General features: G+C 35.6%; 1 protein-coding gene across 1 annotated transcript in view; it reads right to left on the reverse strand.

Annotated features, from left to right (window-relative positions):
- ITGB8 (integrin subunit beta 8) overlaps positions 1-19,849 on the reverse strand; it is a gene marked incomplete at both ends in the record, with an annotated part of 74,565 nt that overhangs the window by 24,174 nt on the left and 30,542 nt on the right. Inside the window, 5 exons of the mRNA XM_080913962.1 lie at positions 2,110-2,268; positions 2,775-2,940; positions 4,318-4,564; positions 13,168-13,342; positions 19,139-19,224. Of these exons, the coding sequence (XP_080770088.1) occupies positions 2,110-2,268; positions 2,775-2,940; positions 4,318-4,564; positions 13,168-13,342; positions 19,139-19,224 (833 nt within the window). The remainder of the gene's footprint in view (positions 1-2,109; positions 2,269-2,774; positions 2,941-4,317; positions 4,565-13,167; positions 13,343-19,138; positions 19,225-19,849) is intronic.

The following is a 19,849-nucleotide window of genomic DNA, read 5'->3' on the forward strand; positions in this document are numbered from 1 at the left end:
TTTTTAGTAAAAGAAAAAAGAGCACTGAAATAAATGTCATAAAAGTTTAACTCACGTAGTAGCTAAGCTATGAATTAAAATAATCAAGTATGTTCTCAACTTTGCTCTCTTCATTGTCAGTAAGTAATAGTAATAATGATAACTACTGTTTATAGTTGTTGTAATGATAAATTCTATGCCATATGCAAAGGTACTTTTCGCCAATGTATAGTTATTATGATTAGCATAGGTTACATTGGTCTTCCTGAAATGCTTATAACTCAAAAGTATAACTTTAGTCTCTTTGATTCAGACACACAAGAGGCATTTAATCCATATTTCCCTTGATATAAGAAGGTTCACAATCTTTGTGTCAAGTAGTCTAGTATAATTACTGGCATTGGTTTTTTGGAGATAAGGCTAAGATGCAGGGTGTTTGACTTCTTCCTTAACTGATACAAAATTTTGAATTCTGTCATAGGACTTCATAGGAAGAACGGGTAGACATATGCCTACAGATGGGAGCAAGGTAGCCTAAGACACACAAGGCTTCAGAGTCATTTATTATACATTTTACACATGGACATAAAATCAAGCAGTTTTTCCAATATACCAGCTCCTTTCGTTTTTGTTCTTTTTGCTTTATGTCAGTGTGGCTAGCACTGAGAATTCTCAACAGGATTCTTTAAAATACAGAATTAAAATCATTCCTCTAAATAAATGGAATGGTTAGCCAGGAACACAACACGGACATGATGCATTGTTTATTTCCCCCATATCACAATAACTCAAATGGTATCTACAAATCCTGTAAAAGTTGTGACATCTTCACAAGGTTATATAACATTACCTAGGCCTAATATAATGACAACACCTTATTTTTGCCCAAATTTCCTTTCTGGATGAGCCACAACATTCATTTAAGTATACGGATGAAGAGATGATGTCAGTAACTTGGCAAAACTTCAGTAGAAAAATAGGACTTGGGTGCCATGTCATTGTCTTGTCTCCTTTCAAAAGCTTTCCTCTCAGAACAAAGTAGCTCCTCCTCTTTCCTCTTCCATTACTAATGAACACATTGGATCTCTAACCTAGATTAAATGAAGCCAACTAGAAAGAAAGCCAATTAAAAAATGAATAACAGAAGAGAAATACAGCTGCAGAGGAGACAATTAGCAAATTCAAAGATACCCCCAGAGTTATTCTGAAGCCTGGACTTTAAATATGCTAAAGATTGAATTTATTATATTTTATTATTTTATTGTTTGAAACAGAATCTACTGTGTCCAGGTTGGTCTTGAACTTGCTATACATCTGAAGATGATATTTAATTTCTGATTTTCTTGTCTTTACCTCATGAATGCTGGAATTGGAGGCATGAACTCCTGTGCCTAGTTTATGTAGTACTAGGCAATGGAGTTTGTGAACTGAGAAATTTGTCAGCTTTCTTCAAACATTTGCAAGTAAATAGCTATCAATATCATACACAGATGATACCTTGTTGCCCTTTTTATTTTTGTATCTGCAACTAGCTAATACTAGGGAAAATGTAGTGATAAAATGCTGCATTTAAACACAGGATTCAAATCTTATGCTAACCTTTGAGAAGTAATTCAGATAAGCTGCATCCCTCAACAGCCGTAAAAAAAAAAGGAAGAATGGATGAGCCCTGTGAGAGCACAAAGCCTGCCTCGTTTATTATTATATTCTGAAAATTCCTTAGACCATTTACATTTATCTTGTCACTTTTTATTCTATTTATAGATACTAACCTCATGGAAATAGTTTATTTCCACAAAGCAAAGCCATGACTTTCTTTTTTTTCAAACCATTGAATCACATGAAAATAAGCCCTTGTATCACTTTATTTGAAAAAAAAAAAAAAAAGAAACAAAACAAAAACCTCTACAGTTCTTAGTAGTTTGTTAGAATCAGATACTAGACAGTATCAATGACTTTTAGATGTCAACTTTCTCGACCAGTAATTGTAGATTATTCTGCTCCATAGGTTCCTGGTTTTGCATATTGCTTTTAAGTAATTTCCTGAAACAAGAGCAGCTGAATTGACAATTTTAACTTTCTTTTAGCCTAAGGAATCATCATAGCTAGAAAAGGCTGTTGTTACATTACCATGGTTGTCGATTTGATGTAGACATTGTTTTTCAGATGGCAGTTTCCATCATTTGGCACCACTATGCCTGCCAATTTGCTGTCAAGAGCAAGATGTGATGTCTGGTCTGTCATCACCAGGAGTAATCTTTTAGCTTCTTTTCGCCATCCAATATGACTCTTAAAATAAACATGTAATTAGACCTTGTACAATGACATGGATCTCACTGTGGTCTTTGCCTCAAGTAAACGGTATGTTTGAGTTGACAAACATTGTCAGGCTTGAATGATGTACTGTCTCTAAAATAGCATGCCTAAGTATTTGTTTACCCTTAAGTGCCTCACTATCATTTGGCCACTCTAGTTTCTGATGATAGAGGACCATGGAGGAAGAATAAGCTGAATGACATGACAGGAGTGAGACTCAAGACTCCTCCTGACTCTATCTTGAGGTGTGTAGAAGCAAAGAGCATTCTCTTTGTTAAATCTTTTCTTTATATCCGTTTCCCAACTTGACCCTGTTATCCCAACATATGGCAAAATGGATCTCAATGGTGATGAGAAATGAGATTAAGAAAAAAATTCTCCATGTTGTTTCCACTCTACAAATCAATTAGAACATAAAACTCTTTTGCACCCTTAGCTACATCTGAACACTCGGGCACCTAGCATGCAAAACAGCTTACCTCACAGACGGCAGCCTGAAGCATGGCATCAAAACCTCCTTCAGGAGTGTCTATGTTTCCAGAGATCTTTTGTCTGTGGACTGCTTTTTCAAACTCAGTGATGTTTTCTGTCAGAGACAGCACATGAATGTATCCATGGGGAGGCATACAATCTAAATTGTAGTCACTGTGTGAGAAAAGGAAGTTCAAAATCTAGTTTTCTGTTCTTCCTTAAAATTTTCAAAGTGCTATTAACAGTCAAATTAGGTAGTTGCTGTAAGAAAGAAGTGGGTTTTTGGAGGGGTGGGGAAAATTTATAACAAAAACGGTGTAAGACTGGAGAACTTAATGTTGGTAAATAATGTCTGTGAGCAGAATACAGAACTATAAGGTTTGATGTTCATAACTGAAGATTCTATGTGTTTCACAAATACAGGGCAATAAAACAATTTAGTATGCTAATGATGGCTGAATTTTTATGGGGAACATAAGACTTTGTACTAATTTCCTATCATCGTTGGTATTGGAGATGACGAAAAACACATCCAGGAAGATAAATAGCATATTGCATTTTTATTTCTAAAAAGATATCACACTAATTTTGAAAATGAACTTGCTGTGGAATTAATAGTGGGCAGTAAAACTTATAAGAATGATTTTGTTAGCACTCTTGGATCTCAGAAAAAGATTCATTCCTAAGGTGGGCTCTCCTTCAAGGAGATTTTGTTCAGGTTTGGCACAATATTACCCAAGCCCTGGAAAGGCAGAAGGATCAGGATGGTGAGTTCTGGGTCAGTCTAAGCTACAAAGTAACACCAGATCACAGAGAATTTTAAGAATGAATGAATAAAGAAATAAACAAATAGGAGAAGGCTTCTCAAAGTCCTATAAAAGATAAGTCAATACCATTCTGTACAATTGATAACTATTTCTTCAAGTTTGAATGTGTAGAGTGAAATGATTTGAGCAGTTTATAAACATAGAAAATGCCTTTAAGAAAAATGATTTATGGGACAAGAAGTTTACAGAGTCATTTCTCTGAAAATGTAGCAAGCTATACTATGTAGAAACTTGCATGCTCGGAGTTAATTTTCTTTGCTTGTGAAGACAAGTACTATTTATAATCAAATTTGTATTTTTTGATCTTTGAGACAGTTGGCTACATCATTAACATAAGTATACAATATCAAATTATAGTAAGATATCAATGTAATATTGATATGCTAAATATTATAAAATATGTCAAACCTAAACTCAACAATTTAGAAACAACCACAAGGAGGAATATACAATATCCAGAGGTATTTATATGCATGTCAACCTCATTGGTGTAAATTCATACAGAATTACTAATAAAAAGTAAGGTTTTTCTTGTATGACAAAAGTGAATAAACAATATTTGAGGAAATATAATTTAAATGTTCCCAGAGAAGAACAAAGATCCTCCTCAGATATTCTTAACTTTTATTTAATAAGGCAATATTTTGAAACATGGCAAGTCTTCATAAGAACAAACAACATATGAAAGATTCTTTTACTATTATCCTCATGAAACATTAGCTACCTGCACTGATTGTGGATCCTTTCCGGGTGGATACTAATGTATGGCGAGACAGTTTTATCCACATATGAGCCAAAACCAAGACGGAAGTCACGAGAAAAAGGGGCCATTTTTTTAGATAAGTCGTTTCCAACGGAATTCAATTTTTCTATATTATTGTGCATTGATGCTGACACATCAACCAGATAATAAAGATCCACAGGATATTTCTTCAGAGGACGGATTTTTAATATAAAATTAGCTTCAGCTCCTAATTAAAGAAAGAAAAATATTATGTAGTCTTCATTTACACATCTTAGATATCAGTAAATCAGTGACATTTTCATTTGCATTTGGTGTGTGTGCATGTGTGTAAGCACACTTGTCACAGCATACATATATGCTGAGGTCAGACAACTTGAAGGACTCAGAATGAGTTCTATGCTTCTGCCCTGTGGATTCCAGAGATTGAACTGAGGTGGTCAGGTGTGACAAGCACCTGTATCCACTGAGCCATCTTGGAGGCTTACAGAGATACTTTATCATGCAGCACAATTATCATAAATCTACACACTATCAAGATATATTTCTTATTGTGTGACTGCCACTGTGTATCATTATGTGCATGACTCAATACTGGATAGAGGCAACTTAAGTGAAAACAGATTGTTTGCGCTCACAGATTAAAGGATACAGCCAGTTATCTTGATGGGGATTGCTTGGTAGTTGGAGCAGCAGGAGCTTGTTGAGCTACTTTTTCTTATCTTTGTAGATAAGGAATCAGAGAGTTACAGAAGGTAGTGGAGTTGGGTATGGCTCCTGAAAGCCTCTCACAATGACCCACTATATTCTTTCAAAACAGTGTCAGAAGCTGGGGATACAATTTTCTAACAAAGAGCCAAGAGGGATGTTTCAGATCTAAGATACAACAACACATTTCTGACAACTACATAGACATAAACACACAAAAAATTGACCAGCTTAATACATATGTGGGAGGAATTATTTACATAAGCACAAACTTTCTATTGCCATCAGAGCTAGGAAAACACAATGCAAAATAATAAGCAGCATTCTGTCTGAAAAAGGTTTAGGTGGCTGTGCTCAGGGAATGATCTGAAGCAATTCAGGGAGATGCCTTAAGAAAAGTGACCTTTAATGTATGTAGGTGTTAATTCATCCGTCTGCAGGAAGGTACCTTGTCAATGAGATGTGAACCCTCTGGTACTTGACAGTACATGAAACTTTGAAATAATGAGTGATACATTATGAATCAGCTGATGAACTTCTTCCTGTAGATTACTGGGTAAGTCAGTGGGTTAGAGTAGGGAACTCAGTAAAAGTGTGGGCTAATTACCTCAGAGAAAGGCAGTTTGTGCAGCAGCTGCAAAGGTTTCCTTGGGGGCCTAAGCTATTGAAGGCACTCTAGGCAATGCCAGCCACACAGGAGTCCTGTGCTGACAAGATTTGTTCACAGGCTATCGAGCAAAATCGCCTTTAACTGGCTCAGCAAAGAAGAGGTGATGAGAAAGCCTTGGAGACTGCTGTGACAGAATCCTGGATTATCTAGATGCTGGCCTAAGCATAGATAACCAAATAAGTCCCAAACATGGGCTAAGACCTCAGTAAGGCAAGTTGTCATTTAAAAGTAAAACTTTCTATATTTGGGTCTCTTAGTCATTGCCCGGGGGAACAATCTTTGCTATATTTACATTTCCAGACCCCTGAAATGCAAGTGAAGTTTTGCCAGTTCAGAGTAGATAGCCCTACACAGGCTGACCCCAAATCCCACTTTGCTTGTTAAGATGGATCAAATTCATATTATCATCCTTTCCTTTCCTGTGAACTCCAGGCATCACTCATAGTGTGCTCTCATGTTGTCTTTGGATTATGCAATTATGTCCAAGAAAAAATGGCTATGGGTTTTGTAATATAAAGTAATGTGTATAGAAAGGTTACTTAAGACCCGTGGGTGTCACCATTACAGGTTTGTTAATGCAAGTAGCAATGTCTTAATGTCAGAGGAACTGTGGAGATAATCTATACAGAGATAGATGTACTATATTCATATACTCTACAAACTGGTATATATTAGGTGATCAAACCATTCTCCAATTTAATGTCGCACAAGTTACTCTGAAGTCCATTATTCACACTCAACCCAAACTATGTCCTTTGTCCTATTATATGTGATTTTATAATGAGATTACATGGAAACTTTTGGTTATCTATATTAGAAAATTCCAAAATGTCCTATTTAATTAAAATTTTTTCTTTGTCTAATTTGGTATGCTAGGGCTTGTCTTGTTTTCCAGGATTGCTACCAAAGAAACTATGAGAGTAGCAGTAGAACTGTGCTGGTGGACAATGGAAGTCTGGACTAAAGTAGCAACACCTCAGGCTCATCAAACACTTTTTGTTGCTATGCAGTGGCTTAAAACAAAGAGACTAACATTGATGGGGAAAGAACAGAAGTGAGAGTTCATCACTCTTGATCTTTCCTTTTACAAGAATTGCCTCTTGGGCCAAAGACATAGCTCAGTGGTTAAGAGCATTAGCTGTCCTTCTGTAGGACTCATATTTGATTTACAGAACTCACATGGTGCTCACAACTATCTGTAATTTCAACCCCAAAGGATCCAAATCCTTCTCTGATTCCTGAGAGCATTGTGCACAAGTGGTACACAAACATATGTGTAGGCAAAACACATATAAATCTACAAGTAACTAAAAGAATAACCTATTATTCATTCCTCATTAGTGGTGATATATAATTTGCAAGGCAATTTTATCTAAAGAATTATATGACTTCTTTATAACTATGGTGGTTAGAATGAAATTGGGCCCCATGGTCTTAAATATTTGAATACTTGATACATTTTAACTGAAACTCTTTGGAACTGATTTAAAAATGTGGCCTTGTTGAAGGAGATATGTCACTAAAAATGAACTTTGAGGTTTCAAAAGACTCTCGCCATTCTCAGTATATTTCTCACTACCTTCTACATGTGGATCAAGATGGGAGCTCTAGGCTGTACTTGTTACCATTACTTTCCTGCATCATCAAGGAATCTAACCCTCTGGAAGCATAATTCCAATCAACATTTCCTTTAAAGTTGCCTTAGTCATGATGTCTTATCACATCAACAGAAAAGTAACTAAGACAATTAATTACCTATGTTCAGTCATTCCTATTAATCCTTTAAAACAAACTGGACTTTTCCAACCATTATATATTGTCAAACAGTTATATTCAATCACATTTGATTTCTAAGGAGACACTGACCTAAACTTTACTTTCCAAATAGTCACAGAGGTAAGATGTGATAGGTAACTATTTAGATTGAGGTTAATTAGAGTGTTTTAGTCAGTGTATCCTTAATTCATGTGTAGTTGGTCATAGTCACCCATGTTATTTGTTCTCACTGTAGTGAATAAAGGACTATACTGATTATGTTGTTGGTATCCTTTTATTTTTCTTACCAACCTCACAAAGAGGAAATTTTGAACAATGAAAAGTGAGTTTCTGTTTTAATGCTTTAGTTTTTGTTCAAGTCCTTTGCTGCCATAGGGCACATGCTTCCTTTTCATCAGCTTCTCTGCATGTAATACAATTCATGTGTATGTGTTGGTATGTGTGTGTGTGTGTGTGTGTGTGTGTGTGTTGGTGTGTTTGTGTGTGTGTGTGTGTTGGTGTGTGTGTGTATTGTGATTTAAATCTCATTTTTTAACTAACTTTAGATCCAATTGCCCACATTAAACCGTCAAACCACTAAACATAGTTGATAGTCAAGGCCAACCATGTGGAAAATGGTTATAATTGGCTATAATCTGGGACTGACCATAACATTTCCTCCTTGGTATTTTTTTTGCCTTTATGAATTTCTTTCCTTCTTTCTCATTTTGTCTCCTCTTTTTACCAGCTTTTCTTTTTATTGTGTTTCAGACAGGACCTCATTATATAGCTCAAACTGGCCTAAAACTCAACTCCTCCTGACTCTCTTCCCTGTCTTAGCTTTTGACTACATTTTCCCTTCTTACTTCACTGTCCTCTGGCCTTGAGCTTTTCACAGCCACTATACCATGAATTCTGTTTTGTTTGTTGGTTGGTTAGTTTTGTTTTTTGTTTTTTTAATATGTCCCTGCCTGCTTAAGGTGCTCAAGTAGCTAATTATAGCAGATCAAAGCACCTTCATCTTTGTCTTAAGTCTAACAAAAAACAACAACAAAAAAAAAAAAAAAAAAAAAAAAAAAAAAAAAAAAAAAAAAACCAAAAAACTGCTTGTGAGTCCCCAGAAATACTTTGCAAACATGCTTCCATGCCCATTTTATGTTCGTTTTGGCTGTGGTAAGCTAACCCTCCCTTTTCTTCATGTAATTACTGCTTTAAGACACTTCAGTAAGTTACTTCTTCTTGGACCAGGTTGAGCTTCCTTCCCTTGTTTCCCTGGCAACTGGATCATACTCTCATTTTAATGTTTTCCATATAATTATGAAGTCCTAGACATAGCATCTTTATCATCTTGGTCTTTCAATTTTTAAAAGATACTATAAGATAGCTTTACACAGTATTATTATCTCTGTATTCGGGACATAGTAAAAACATGTATATTACTGATTTTTGCCAGTATTTTTACTAGATTCTGAGTAAACTTAAGGATAAGGATCGCTTTTCATCTCTGAATTCTTTAATCTGCCTGTAATCTGACAAGACACAAAACAATATAGATCCAAAGGGGAAAAGCTGTAATTATTGATATATATAAAGTACATAAATACATAAGCAGAAACATGCAATTTGTACATACTACATTGCACATATTTTCTGAAGAACAGGTCATTTGAAGGATACAGTCACATTTCTTAGAGATAAATAATACATAAACCAGGATAACCTGCTGGAAATTGGCACTTAATTATAAAAACAGAGTGATTGGCATATTAGTATGGGCAAGCAAATCATACCATCACACCAGAAACCCAAAGATAAAAATACCTAGAAATAGTAAGCTTATGAAAAAATCTTCAAGCATCCTAGTACTGGCATGGGGAGGGCAAAACCAGATAGCTCGTGGACTATTACACTGAGAATGCTAAAGACTGGGCCAGCGAAATGGCTTAATCTGTAAAGGTGCCTGCTGCTAATGACACAAGTTTTATCCCTGGGCACTCACATTATGGAAAGAAAGAACTGACTCCCACAAATTGTCTCTTTAGCTCCCCTTATGAGCTATAGCATGTATGCCTGCACACATGCATGCAGACACACACACGAACACACATACACACATGCACGTTCATGCACACATTAAATAAATGCAATACAATTTTCAACTAAAAATTGAAGACATTAAATAAAAATGGAAGCTTGGCTCACATAAATCTAAGTGACTAATTTTTTTCTTATGAATTTTACAGAAATAAATATGAATTTTAAATCTAAACAAATTTTCTCACCTTAACACAATGTTACAATTTGAAACTTGAATGTTTACAAGGGCTCAGAATGTTAAATGCCTGATTCACCCTCCAATGCTGTTAAAGGTGACAGAATATTTAGAAGTAAAGCCTAGCTGAATGAAGTTAGTCACTGGAGACAAGCTTATGGAAGTATGTTTGGACCCCTGTCTCTCTTTGCCCCTCTCATCTCCCTGCCATAATAAAAAGTCTCAAAGGCCCCAAAACAGTGAAGCCAAATGATCATGAGTGGAAATGTTGATATCATAAGACAAAACAAATTTGCAAGTTATTAATCTGAAATATTTTGTCACAGTGACATCAAGCTAGCAAATTTACTTTTAGCAACATATTCTAAGGAAATAAGGTGGTTTGTTAGAGAAACTAACTGTATTTGAACTTGATTGAGATAATCTCACTCTTACTGAATATCTTTAATGTAACAGTGTTTATAGGGCCTTGTATGTGACTCAGTAACTTCTTGTTCAAGAATTTGTATTCTTTTGTCAGGACATAGTAGTTCTTAGCAAATATAGTCTGATTTGATTTGCTACAGTGAGAGTAGACTGACTCACAACAACTAAGTATCTTGTAGATCCACTGCAAATCTGAGTAAAAGTTTGCATGACATATTAATAACGTATTACTTGAAATTCTGAATGAACACAAAGCACTTCTTACCATGTAACTGATTAGACCTGAAGTACTTGTAGACTTCCTCATTTAATTAGAAATTAAATTAAAATTTATTTTTTCTTAATTATATTTACTAACAATTTATTATTTTTATTGAGCTTATATATCTATTTTACATTTTAATTTAATGCTATATTTATTATTTTAATATAAATTATTTAATTTTACTTTATGATTGCTTGTTTTGCTGTCCTTTTGTTTAGATGCTCAGTTCATTTTTATTCATTTCTTTTTCAAAATGAAAGCAAACATCTTCACTTTTTAGAACAATTTAAGTTATATCTTATCTATTTGAATGTATTTTGTCACTATTACTCTTAGCTTATGATTAGAACTTTGATTTTATCTTTTGAGTGAATTTTAATGCACTGTGCTTAAAGATGGATTATAAAATAATTTTTAGTTTCTGTAACAGAGTTCTCTGTGATTAATTTCTTAATATATTTTATGGATTTTATCAGTTTACATATCAGTGTTTGTTATAAGCTGAATAGTATTTGGAGAGATGCCTTGGGAAGTTATTAGGTTCAGATGAGATCATGAGGGTGGTACTTTATAATGGGATTAATCATCTTCTGAGATACTGGAGAGCTTCTTTCTACATTACCCACTTTCCTGTGACTTTCCCTGTCAACTCTTCCATGTGAAGAGTCATTAGGAACTCCTGTAAACATGTAGATGAATCCCCAGTGGGCACTCAATCTGCCTACACCTTGTTCTTGAACTTCCCTAGCGTTGAACATTTTAGCCTTTCTGGAACTATGGGAAAAGGTGATTCTATCATTTGTGTCACCAAATGTAAGGCATTATGTGTTGGCAGCTAAACATACTAAAGCATCAAACTTTTAAGATCAGCTATTTTGTTATGTAATTTCCCCCTTACTTCCTCTGAAGATATTGGAGGGAATGATTTAAGCTCTTCTCTAATGAACAACTTGTTAAGTCACATGAAGACAGGTGGCACAGGGATCTGTGGGACTTGAAGAAAGGCTTAGGGTAAAGACCATGATAACATCATGTCTTCAAATGTAAGTGTGCTCAGGAAATAGTAACCATGAACACACTTCAACTAGAAAGCCAAGTTATAATGGAGCATCATGTGTGTTATCATTCATGGTTAACACGAAAAGAACAAACAAGCAACCAAGCAAACAAACAAAAAAAATCCACCACATGAAGACTTCACAGGCAAAGGTGGAAAATGCTGTAGGGATATGGAGACTGGTAAGAAACTGGGACTTTTAGAGGTAATCTAGGAGAGATTAGAAAACCTGAGATCATGAGCCTTTTGTAAAAACAGGTAGAGAGAAAAGTTTTTAGAGATGGCTGGACAATTATAATTTCAGAAGGCTGTATGTGCAGGCAAAATATGTGTAATTACTGTAATGTTAAGGGCAGATTGATTGGGTAAATGTTGTGTGATTTGGGGGATTTTTGGTTGTTGTTGTTTATTTTTCTGTCAATAGTAAGTAGGAGGAAGAACCATAACCTTAACCAATTGAGTTAGAATTTCCGTATTGGTTATGCAACTTTTTCTTACTGGTGCTCAAATGCTTCCATATTGAGTTGTTTCATTATTTTATATGGTGAGGAACCCAACCCAGTTTTAACTGGAAGCTAGGAACATGTTCGGGGAAAGAAATAGAGTTTAGCTGGCAACTAAAGAGTCTAAAAGAAATAGTTCAATATCTAGAGTAGATGAGAAGTATTGCAAGAATTATTATCACTGCTTTATTAAAACCAAAAACTTTTTATTAAATTTAATTAAATTTATTTAAAAATAGGACCACTCACAGTGAGCTAACAAAGAGTTGAGAACAACTTAATATAACTTTAAACCATTCTTCTAGCTCTGTGATTTATATCTGTGTTCTTTGACATCTTGTATACAGTTCATATATTGGACCGAATTCATGTATCTGGGGCAATGGACGTTTTCCAGATCTACAACATATGTCAGTCTGAGGGGCATACTGTGAATGAAGGGGAGATATCAGAGAAATGCCTGAGCAAAAGTACATACTAATCTCAAACACCATCACAGACCTGTCTAAGGTAATTGTGATAATAATAAATGATAATTTTGTTTAAAACTTCATAGAGATGACTCTAAGTACTTAGCTTAATTTGTCTTCCCCACCAACTAATGTATCAATGCATCATATAAGTATTTAATGGAGAATTTACTCTATTCTAGCACTCTGAGGAATGGAGGTGTACAAAAAAAAAGAGTATGTTGTTCCCTTTCTGGTCTTAGCAGGTATGACAAGCTTGAAACTACCAGGCTTGACAATGGCCATGCATTTATCAAACATACATGGCTAAAGTAGAGATTCAACTCCTGTAACTTATTCTCACACCTCTAGGTGCACTGTGGCATGTGTGTACCTCTTGCCCCTACCAACTAAATAACTAACTGTAAGAAAGAGCTCCCTTTCTCCAGAGCTTCATTGTATCCAGAGCACAACTACATTACAGTGAGACTGGACTGTAAGATCAGAACACAGAGTTACAATAGGTAGTGATAAGGTTTGCAGTGTGTCCATGGCCAAACAGTTTAGCTAGAAACATGATATAGACTAAAACCATGCTTCCTCGATCTGACCTCAGTAGATTTCGACCAAACTGCTGTTGGTTGCATCATATTAACTGTGAGCAAATTACTAGGAGCTGTCATTCCAATTTGGGATCATCACAGATTTCTTTTGAAAATTGCCAAACCTGGATGCAGTTGGATTGAGACATCTCCCGGTGTCACTTGGGTATTGATTTCATTCTCACTTGATGTTACTACATGCACAGACAGGTATTCTATCGAATCAACTGGACAGCCTTTGCTTATCAAATTGGAAACTGTGTCACAACGTTCACTTTTTGATCCACCTGAAACAAATTCCTGTTTAAAAAAAAGAAAATTACTGATGTTTTTAGCAAATCACCTTTGTGACAACTTAATAAACCGTACAATGTAAATATTACAAAGGAGACATTTTTCCCATGTAGAACAAATTAGGCCATCACATAAATTAGCTGTATGCTTCTAATAAAACTATGGGCAACTTTGTCAGAAATAAAAGTTTCACTTCTACAGTTCATTTAAAAATAAGAAAACAAGTTAATAAAGAGGAGAGTTTAATCAAGCATTCTAATTGTTGTTGACTGAGCACTGTAATATTACACCAGCTTCATTCTTTTTAAACATCTGACTTTGGGAATACAGACTTAAGAAATGAATTAGTCAAAGTAGACAATTTATTGTTTCCACATGTGTGCCTTATGCTTCAAGGAACCCAGCTGGCATGTCTACTGTATACTGTTGTACTTGGGAAATGAGAGCAACTCCTTCAACATCACATGACTAACTGTGCTGACAACTCATCTAAGAAGGAATTGGAATAATTCTAGCTTCTTAGACTGTCAATTTCTGTAGCTTCTTATATACAAAGCAGCCTTAAATAAATAAACCAAGGAAGATACTTATAAAGATACAGTAATAGATGATTCCACTTCAGGCTTTCTTGATTCTGCATCTAAAGCTAAACTTTTCATGATCATTCAGTGTAAAATGGTGGCTATATTAGGATTAATGGAATATGATTAAAAGTTAATTTGTTCTGGTTGAGATTTTCACATGACCATTCAGGTTTTGTACCAAAAAGTCTGGAAATATTCTACTATGGATAATATTGATCTAAATTATTTATTTGAGATAATTACATGTGAGCTGAATATTTATTTATCCAGTAATCTTCCTATCAGAGCAATTTTGGCCTAGCCTTTAATCATTTCACCTTTCAGTTATATGATTCAGGAAATTTGATCTCTGGTTAATTAATCAGTCAGCAAAAGATGGTTGAGTAGACACTACAAGATAATGATTTTTCCAAGTTTTAAGGATACAAAACAAGTCTTCACTACTGAAGTCAACAGATCAGGAATGAATTCAGTCACTAAGCAGAAACATATAATGATTATATTTTATATGAATATAAAAAATAAAGCTTAGGGGTAAGAGAATGTCATAGGGTTCATGGAGAAAGGAGAGTATAAACTTTAAATGATAGAAAGGTGATGTGATTAATGATGAAGAGTGATATCCCCAGCACCAGGGAATGACTAAATAGTATCACGGAAGGCAATATAAAACATTAAAAAAAAAACTGTTCTTTTTGCAATTTAGAGTATGGCTTAGTAAATTAAAGTAAATGAAACAAATGCAACCATTTGTTTTCATAGTTTGTGTGTCAAAATGCCCCCTTTTAGAAGATGGTAGAAGAATGTGCTGCAGAGACTATGTATAGCTAGTGGTTTACTGTTTGATTATTGTAATATTAACTGATAATTAATGTATGGTTTCACTGGTGATCCAAACACAGTGAAAAGGGAAAAGGTAATCTATCCTTCTTTCTAATTACACTTCCAAGTGTTTTCAAAGTGTTATTGTAGAGGCAGACACATTTAAATTTGACTTACAGTTAACCTTCAGCTAGATTTTAATCAGAAGTTTAAAATAGTTGTAGTCTTCTATCTAAATGTATCATATCAACTGGTAACACAACTACTAGCCATATACAGTTTATAAACTGCTTTGAGTTCCTCAGAGAGGTAGGCAGTAACTGGTACATCATGTGTTACAGTTCCTCTAGTATGCTTCAGGTCAAGTGGAGGACTCTGTTTCTCTAGGCGCCCATAAACAAGTTTTAGTACTTGCTGCATTCCCAACTCACATGTCACATCACATCACTACAATAATTTTCCAGATGTAAAGTCCCCAAGATCTCATACCATACAAAGGAAATAAGATATAAACAGCTCTAGTCTTTCTTTTTATCCTGCTAGAATGTCTGAACTCTGGTGTACAGATTAGAGAAAATGAAGAGGTGGCTAATTTCCTGTAACTATACATCAAGCTATATGCCATGTGACCTTTAAATGTCAAATAGTTTTGCTAAAATAGCAAAATCTTCTCAATTGTTTTGCAATGTCTGAATCAGAATGGTGGTTTTAGCCCACTGTAAGCACTAAGTCAGAAAAGCATTGCCAACCGACCAATTATGTTTGAAAAGGAAAGAAAAGGCTCTTGCCTTTGCGGCTTACTTTCCATTTGAAAGAAAAGCAATTTGAAACCACACCCTTTTAATTTCTTGGCAGTTTATGCCATTTTAATTTCTTCTAACTCTTATGTTTTTTCTTCAAGAAAAATACTGGGGAACTCAGACTCCAAGTCTCTGTAGCTTAGGATCTGATGAGAATGAGAGGCCCAGGCTGAAGTCCCTGCAGCTTTTCACCAGTTGCCTCTTCTGTGTATTAGCATAATATTATGGTATATAAACAAAATTTATTTACCCTCTACTGAGCATTTTGGGCTTCCAAAGCCACCAATCTGCTTGGAAATGAAAGACTCTTATCACCTCCCTTTAGACAGCAAATGCCCTTCATATCCTATTCTGTGATGGTCTTCCTTTCAAGTCAGGCACATTCTCTCATTATGACAGTATCAGCCAAAATGGGAAGAGAACTGCTCAAAACAATGTGTCTCCTCTTACGGATGTTAATGAGAAACACAAATGTTAACTATATTATGTTAACAAGGTACTTTCTATCCCGAACGTTTTCTAATGGCTTCCTGGAGAATGAAAGGAAGGGAAAAATAGAGATTATGGTTAAAAAATGTCATATGAGGAATACAAGCAAATTGAGTATATAATGTCTACATTCATAGTGACTTTTTGAGACAGAATTTTTATTAATTTTTAACAATTTCACACATATACATATTCCCCCAGTTATCTTCCTCCAACAATCTCCAACATATCTCCCTATAAATCTTCTTTCCACATTCAAGTCTATTTGTTTTGTTTTGTATCCCAGGGCTGTTTTTGTGTTCATGAGTTTGGAATTATCTACTTCAGCCTGGTGGGCTCACCCTTCAGTACACAACTAAAGACAGTGACTACATCTCTCCAAGACCTTTCAGTTGCTAATTTTTTTTTGTCAGGGAGAGGAGAACCTATTCATAAGCAGTTCACAAGACCAGTCTTATGAATGTCCAGTGCTGGTAGCTGCAGCTGCTTAGCATTTGCAGTGCTGAATAGTTCTTAGTAGACAAAATTTCTCATCCTCCCCTCTTACTGTCCAGCACCTACATTTTTTCCCATCACCCTGCTTGGGCATTTCATGAGCCTTATTATACTGTGTGGTATTTTGAATAGGAACTTTTCATCCATTATCATCATGATCAGGGATAACCTTCTCTTTCTTTTCCTTTCATCTTTTCTGGCTGAGAAACCTGGGCCACCAGTGGTATCTGTGTCTACATGATGGGTGATTTTACTTTTTGACAGAATTAGACTACTTGTGCATGCAGGTATGTGGGGAGGCCAGGAGTTGACATTTACATGTCTTCTGCCATTATTTCTCCACCTTAGGCATTTAAAAATATGGTCTTTCACTGAATCTAGAGTTTGCAATTTCAACTAGACTGTCTTTCCAGCAAGGACCAGGAATATGTGTGCACCCCCCAGTGCTGGGGTTACAGATGTGTGCCACTACATCTGGATTTCATGTGGGTGATGGGGTTCCTAACTCAGATCCTTCTCCTTATAAGCAAGCACTATCCCAACACTGAGCCATCTCTCCAGCTCCTGGGTGAATTATTGGCACAGTCAGCTCAGCTCCCTAAACATAAGTAAAGTATATAGAGTCACAAGTCCTATATGTCAAGCAATGTTCTATGTCCTATGCCATATATTACTTCATTGCATATTGGTTAAAGTATGGGGTAGGCACAATCAGTATTTACATTTTTGAGATAGAGAAAAATGTGATTTAAAGGAATGAAGTAATGTAATTTACATAGTTATTTACATAGTTTACAGTTAGAAACCACTAGAACTAGGTTTTAAATTGAACTTGGTGTCTTTTTAAGAGTCTGATCTTTCTAAACATGAATTACATTACATTGTATTATATAGACAAGAATAACCTTGCAAATGTTCAATGTTTTCATCAAGGTCCCTGTTTGCAGGTCCAACAGTTGACACAGGTTCCCTCTGTTCCTCAGCACACCCCCTGCACTGGCCTTCTTCCTTCTGAATTCCCTTCCCTTGGCACACCTCCAAGTTTCTGCTTCTGTGGGCAGACAGATGGGTATTTTCAGAGCTGCCATTTTTCTCCCCTTTTGTACCAGTCCCAGCTGTGAGGAGGAGTGGTCTCTCTGGGACCCAATGTCACACTTGGCTGACAACTATGCTTTGAAGCATATTTCTGAAAGCTCGCCCCAACAACTCCCACTAAAGCACTCTGCAGCTGAAGTTGGATTGGCACAAAGAGCAAGACTCTCCTTAAAGTGACGAGTGGAGTATTGGCTTAGGGTCAGGAAAACCAGGCCACATCCCTGACACAGAGACCTCTATGAGGCAACTCTATGTTCAAGGCTATAGAGATGATCGAGGAAAAATCAGGATGCTCAGAGAATGGCTGACTAATCTTTAGATCATAGAACTGATGATCTTGGACTAAGAAACTCTGGAATCTTTCTTTTTCATGACATTATCTGGCTTGATGGGTGGTGACAAAGTACTTCCTTGTTAGTTAATGACGTCTGCGTTTTCTTATGATGGAGCCCAGAAAAAACAGGAAATCATGAGACTGCCAGCAGAAAAGGTAGCCTTTAGGTATGGTTACTGTATGTGAGTACCTTACTCTGTAGTCCCTGACTGGTTCACAGGTGAGAGTGATATTCATCATCCCTGCTATTTCTCAGCAGTCTATGTCTTTCTGCTGCATTCATGAGGACAGAGAGTGGGAAGGAAGGAAGACGAGGTGATGGGAGTTTAGTTGTTGAGATAAATTAGAGGCAGTAAAATTAGAGATTCATATCAATGTCAGGAAGAAGTCTCTGAAAGCCCATTGGTTGCATAAGTAACTACAAAACTACCCAAACAACCTCAAAAGAAACTCCAAAGTAGCAGATAGGTACCTCTGATTTAAGATTTCAAAAACCTCATAGAACAACTTTAAAGCAAGAAAAATTATAATTTTTCTTGACATTATAATTTTTAATAAGAATTTTGTTGGAATTTATTTTTCCACACAGAATGTACCACACAGAATGTTAAACATTAACTTTTTACAATAACAGTGATTTATTCTCCACTCTATAGGATTTAAATGTACACAATACTTCATGAACAGGTTTAAGTATAAAAATAAAGGCGCCACATCTTCCATAAGAAACAATAAATTGCTATACAATGGAAATCACTGAACTCCTAATATTTTATATAAAGATAATCAAAACTGGCTGATGATAATCCTGCTTTTCTTTTAGAAGCAACTTAGGTATAAAACTTTGTGCTATAAGAATTTTATATCAAATTCTACTGAACTATCAACATCATTATACGTTTGCCAAGTTTTCCATAGTACAGATGGAAAGCACAAGTGGTTTACACTCGTCAAAACTACCACACTTTCCTAACAAAAATATTACAATTGATTTCATATTCAACCAGATAAGCTGAGTTCTTATAGAAAAACACATGAAGTTTTCCTAATGCTCAGCAATATCTTTCTTGTTCCTGATGCATTCTTAAAGTAGAGAATATTGGGGCAATGAAATCAGGCTAGAAAAGAAGGATAGAAAAACTCAAAGGTAGCAGCAAGAACAAACAAACAAACAAAGACACACCTCTTGAACACACCATCCGCATTCCGGACCCAGCTGGAGGCACCTGGCACAGGAGGCCACATTTGCAGAGCCACATCTATTGTGTTCTGAAATTCAAGTTAAGATGAACCATTAGGCTTTTTTTTTTTTTTTTTTAAAGATGGAGAGTGAACACAATTCAAATTGCAATAGAAAAGTTAAATATGGTCACCTTTTGTTAGTAATAGAATGTATCAAATAATGTATAGTTTCTTTGGTAAGCATGAATTTGCTCACTGCCATTAACAGGTATATGGATAGCTACCATTTAATTTTCCAAGACTGAGAGAAAGGAGGAAGATGCAAATGTGACCTTTGCTGTATCTGGAGATTTAGTTTTACTGCAGGTTGTGCTGCGCTGCAAGGAGACCCATTTAAGTTTCAGTTCATTGAAGTCATAGTTCATAATCTCTGAATGACACAAGTGCTTTTCCTTTGGACAGTTTTCATGTAAAAAGTGAGTATAACAACAGTTGAAGCCACACTAAGTCACAGTGAGGAAAATTTCTGAGAAGTAATCTTGATGGATATTTAAAGTAGTTCCAGTAGAAGTAGATTGTGTTAATATTATTTTGTGTAATACAGATCTAGATGCTGTGATGTGATTCAGTATTTTAGACACAGAGTAGTTCAATTGAGGAAGCCCTTTTAGTTAATTCAATGTGTTTTTTCAGACTGGATCACATTAACATC

The sequence above is a fragment of the Micromys minutus genome, assembly GCF_963924665.1.
Source record: "Micromys minutus genome assembly, chromosome: 1".
In the NCBI taxonomy this organism is placed as follows: domain Eukaryota; kingdom Metazoa; phylum Chordata; class Mammalia; order Rodentia; family Muridae; genus Micromys; species Micromys minutus.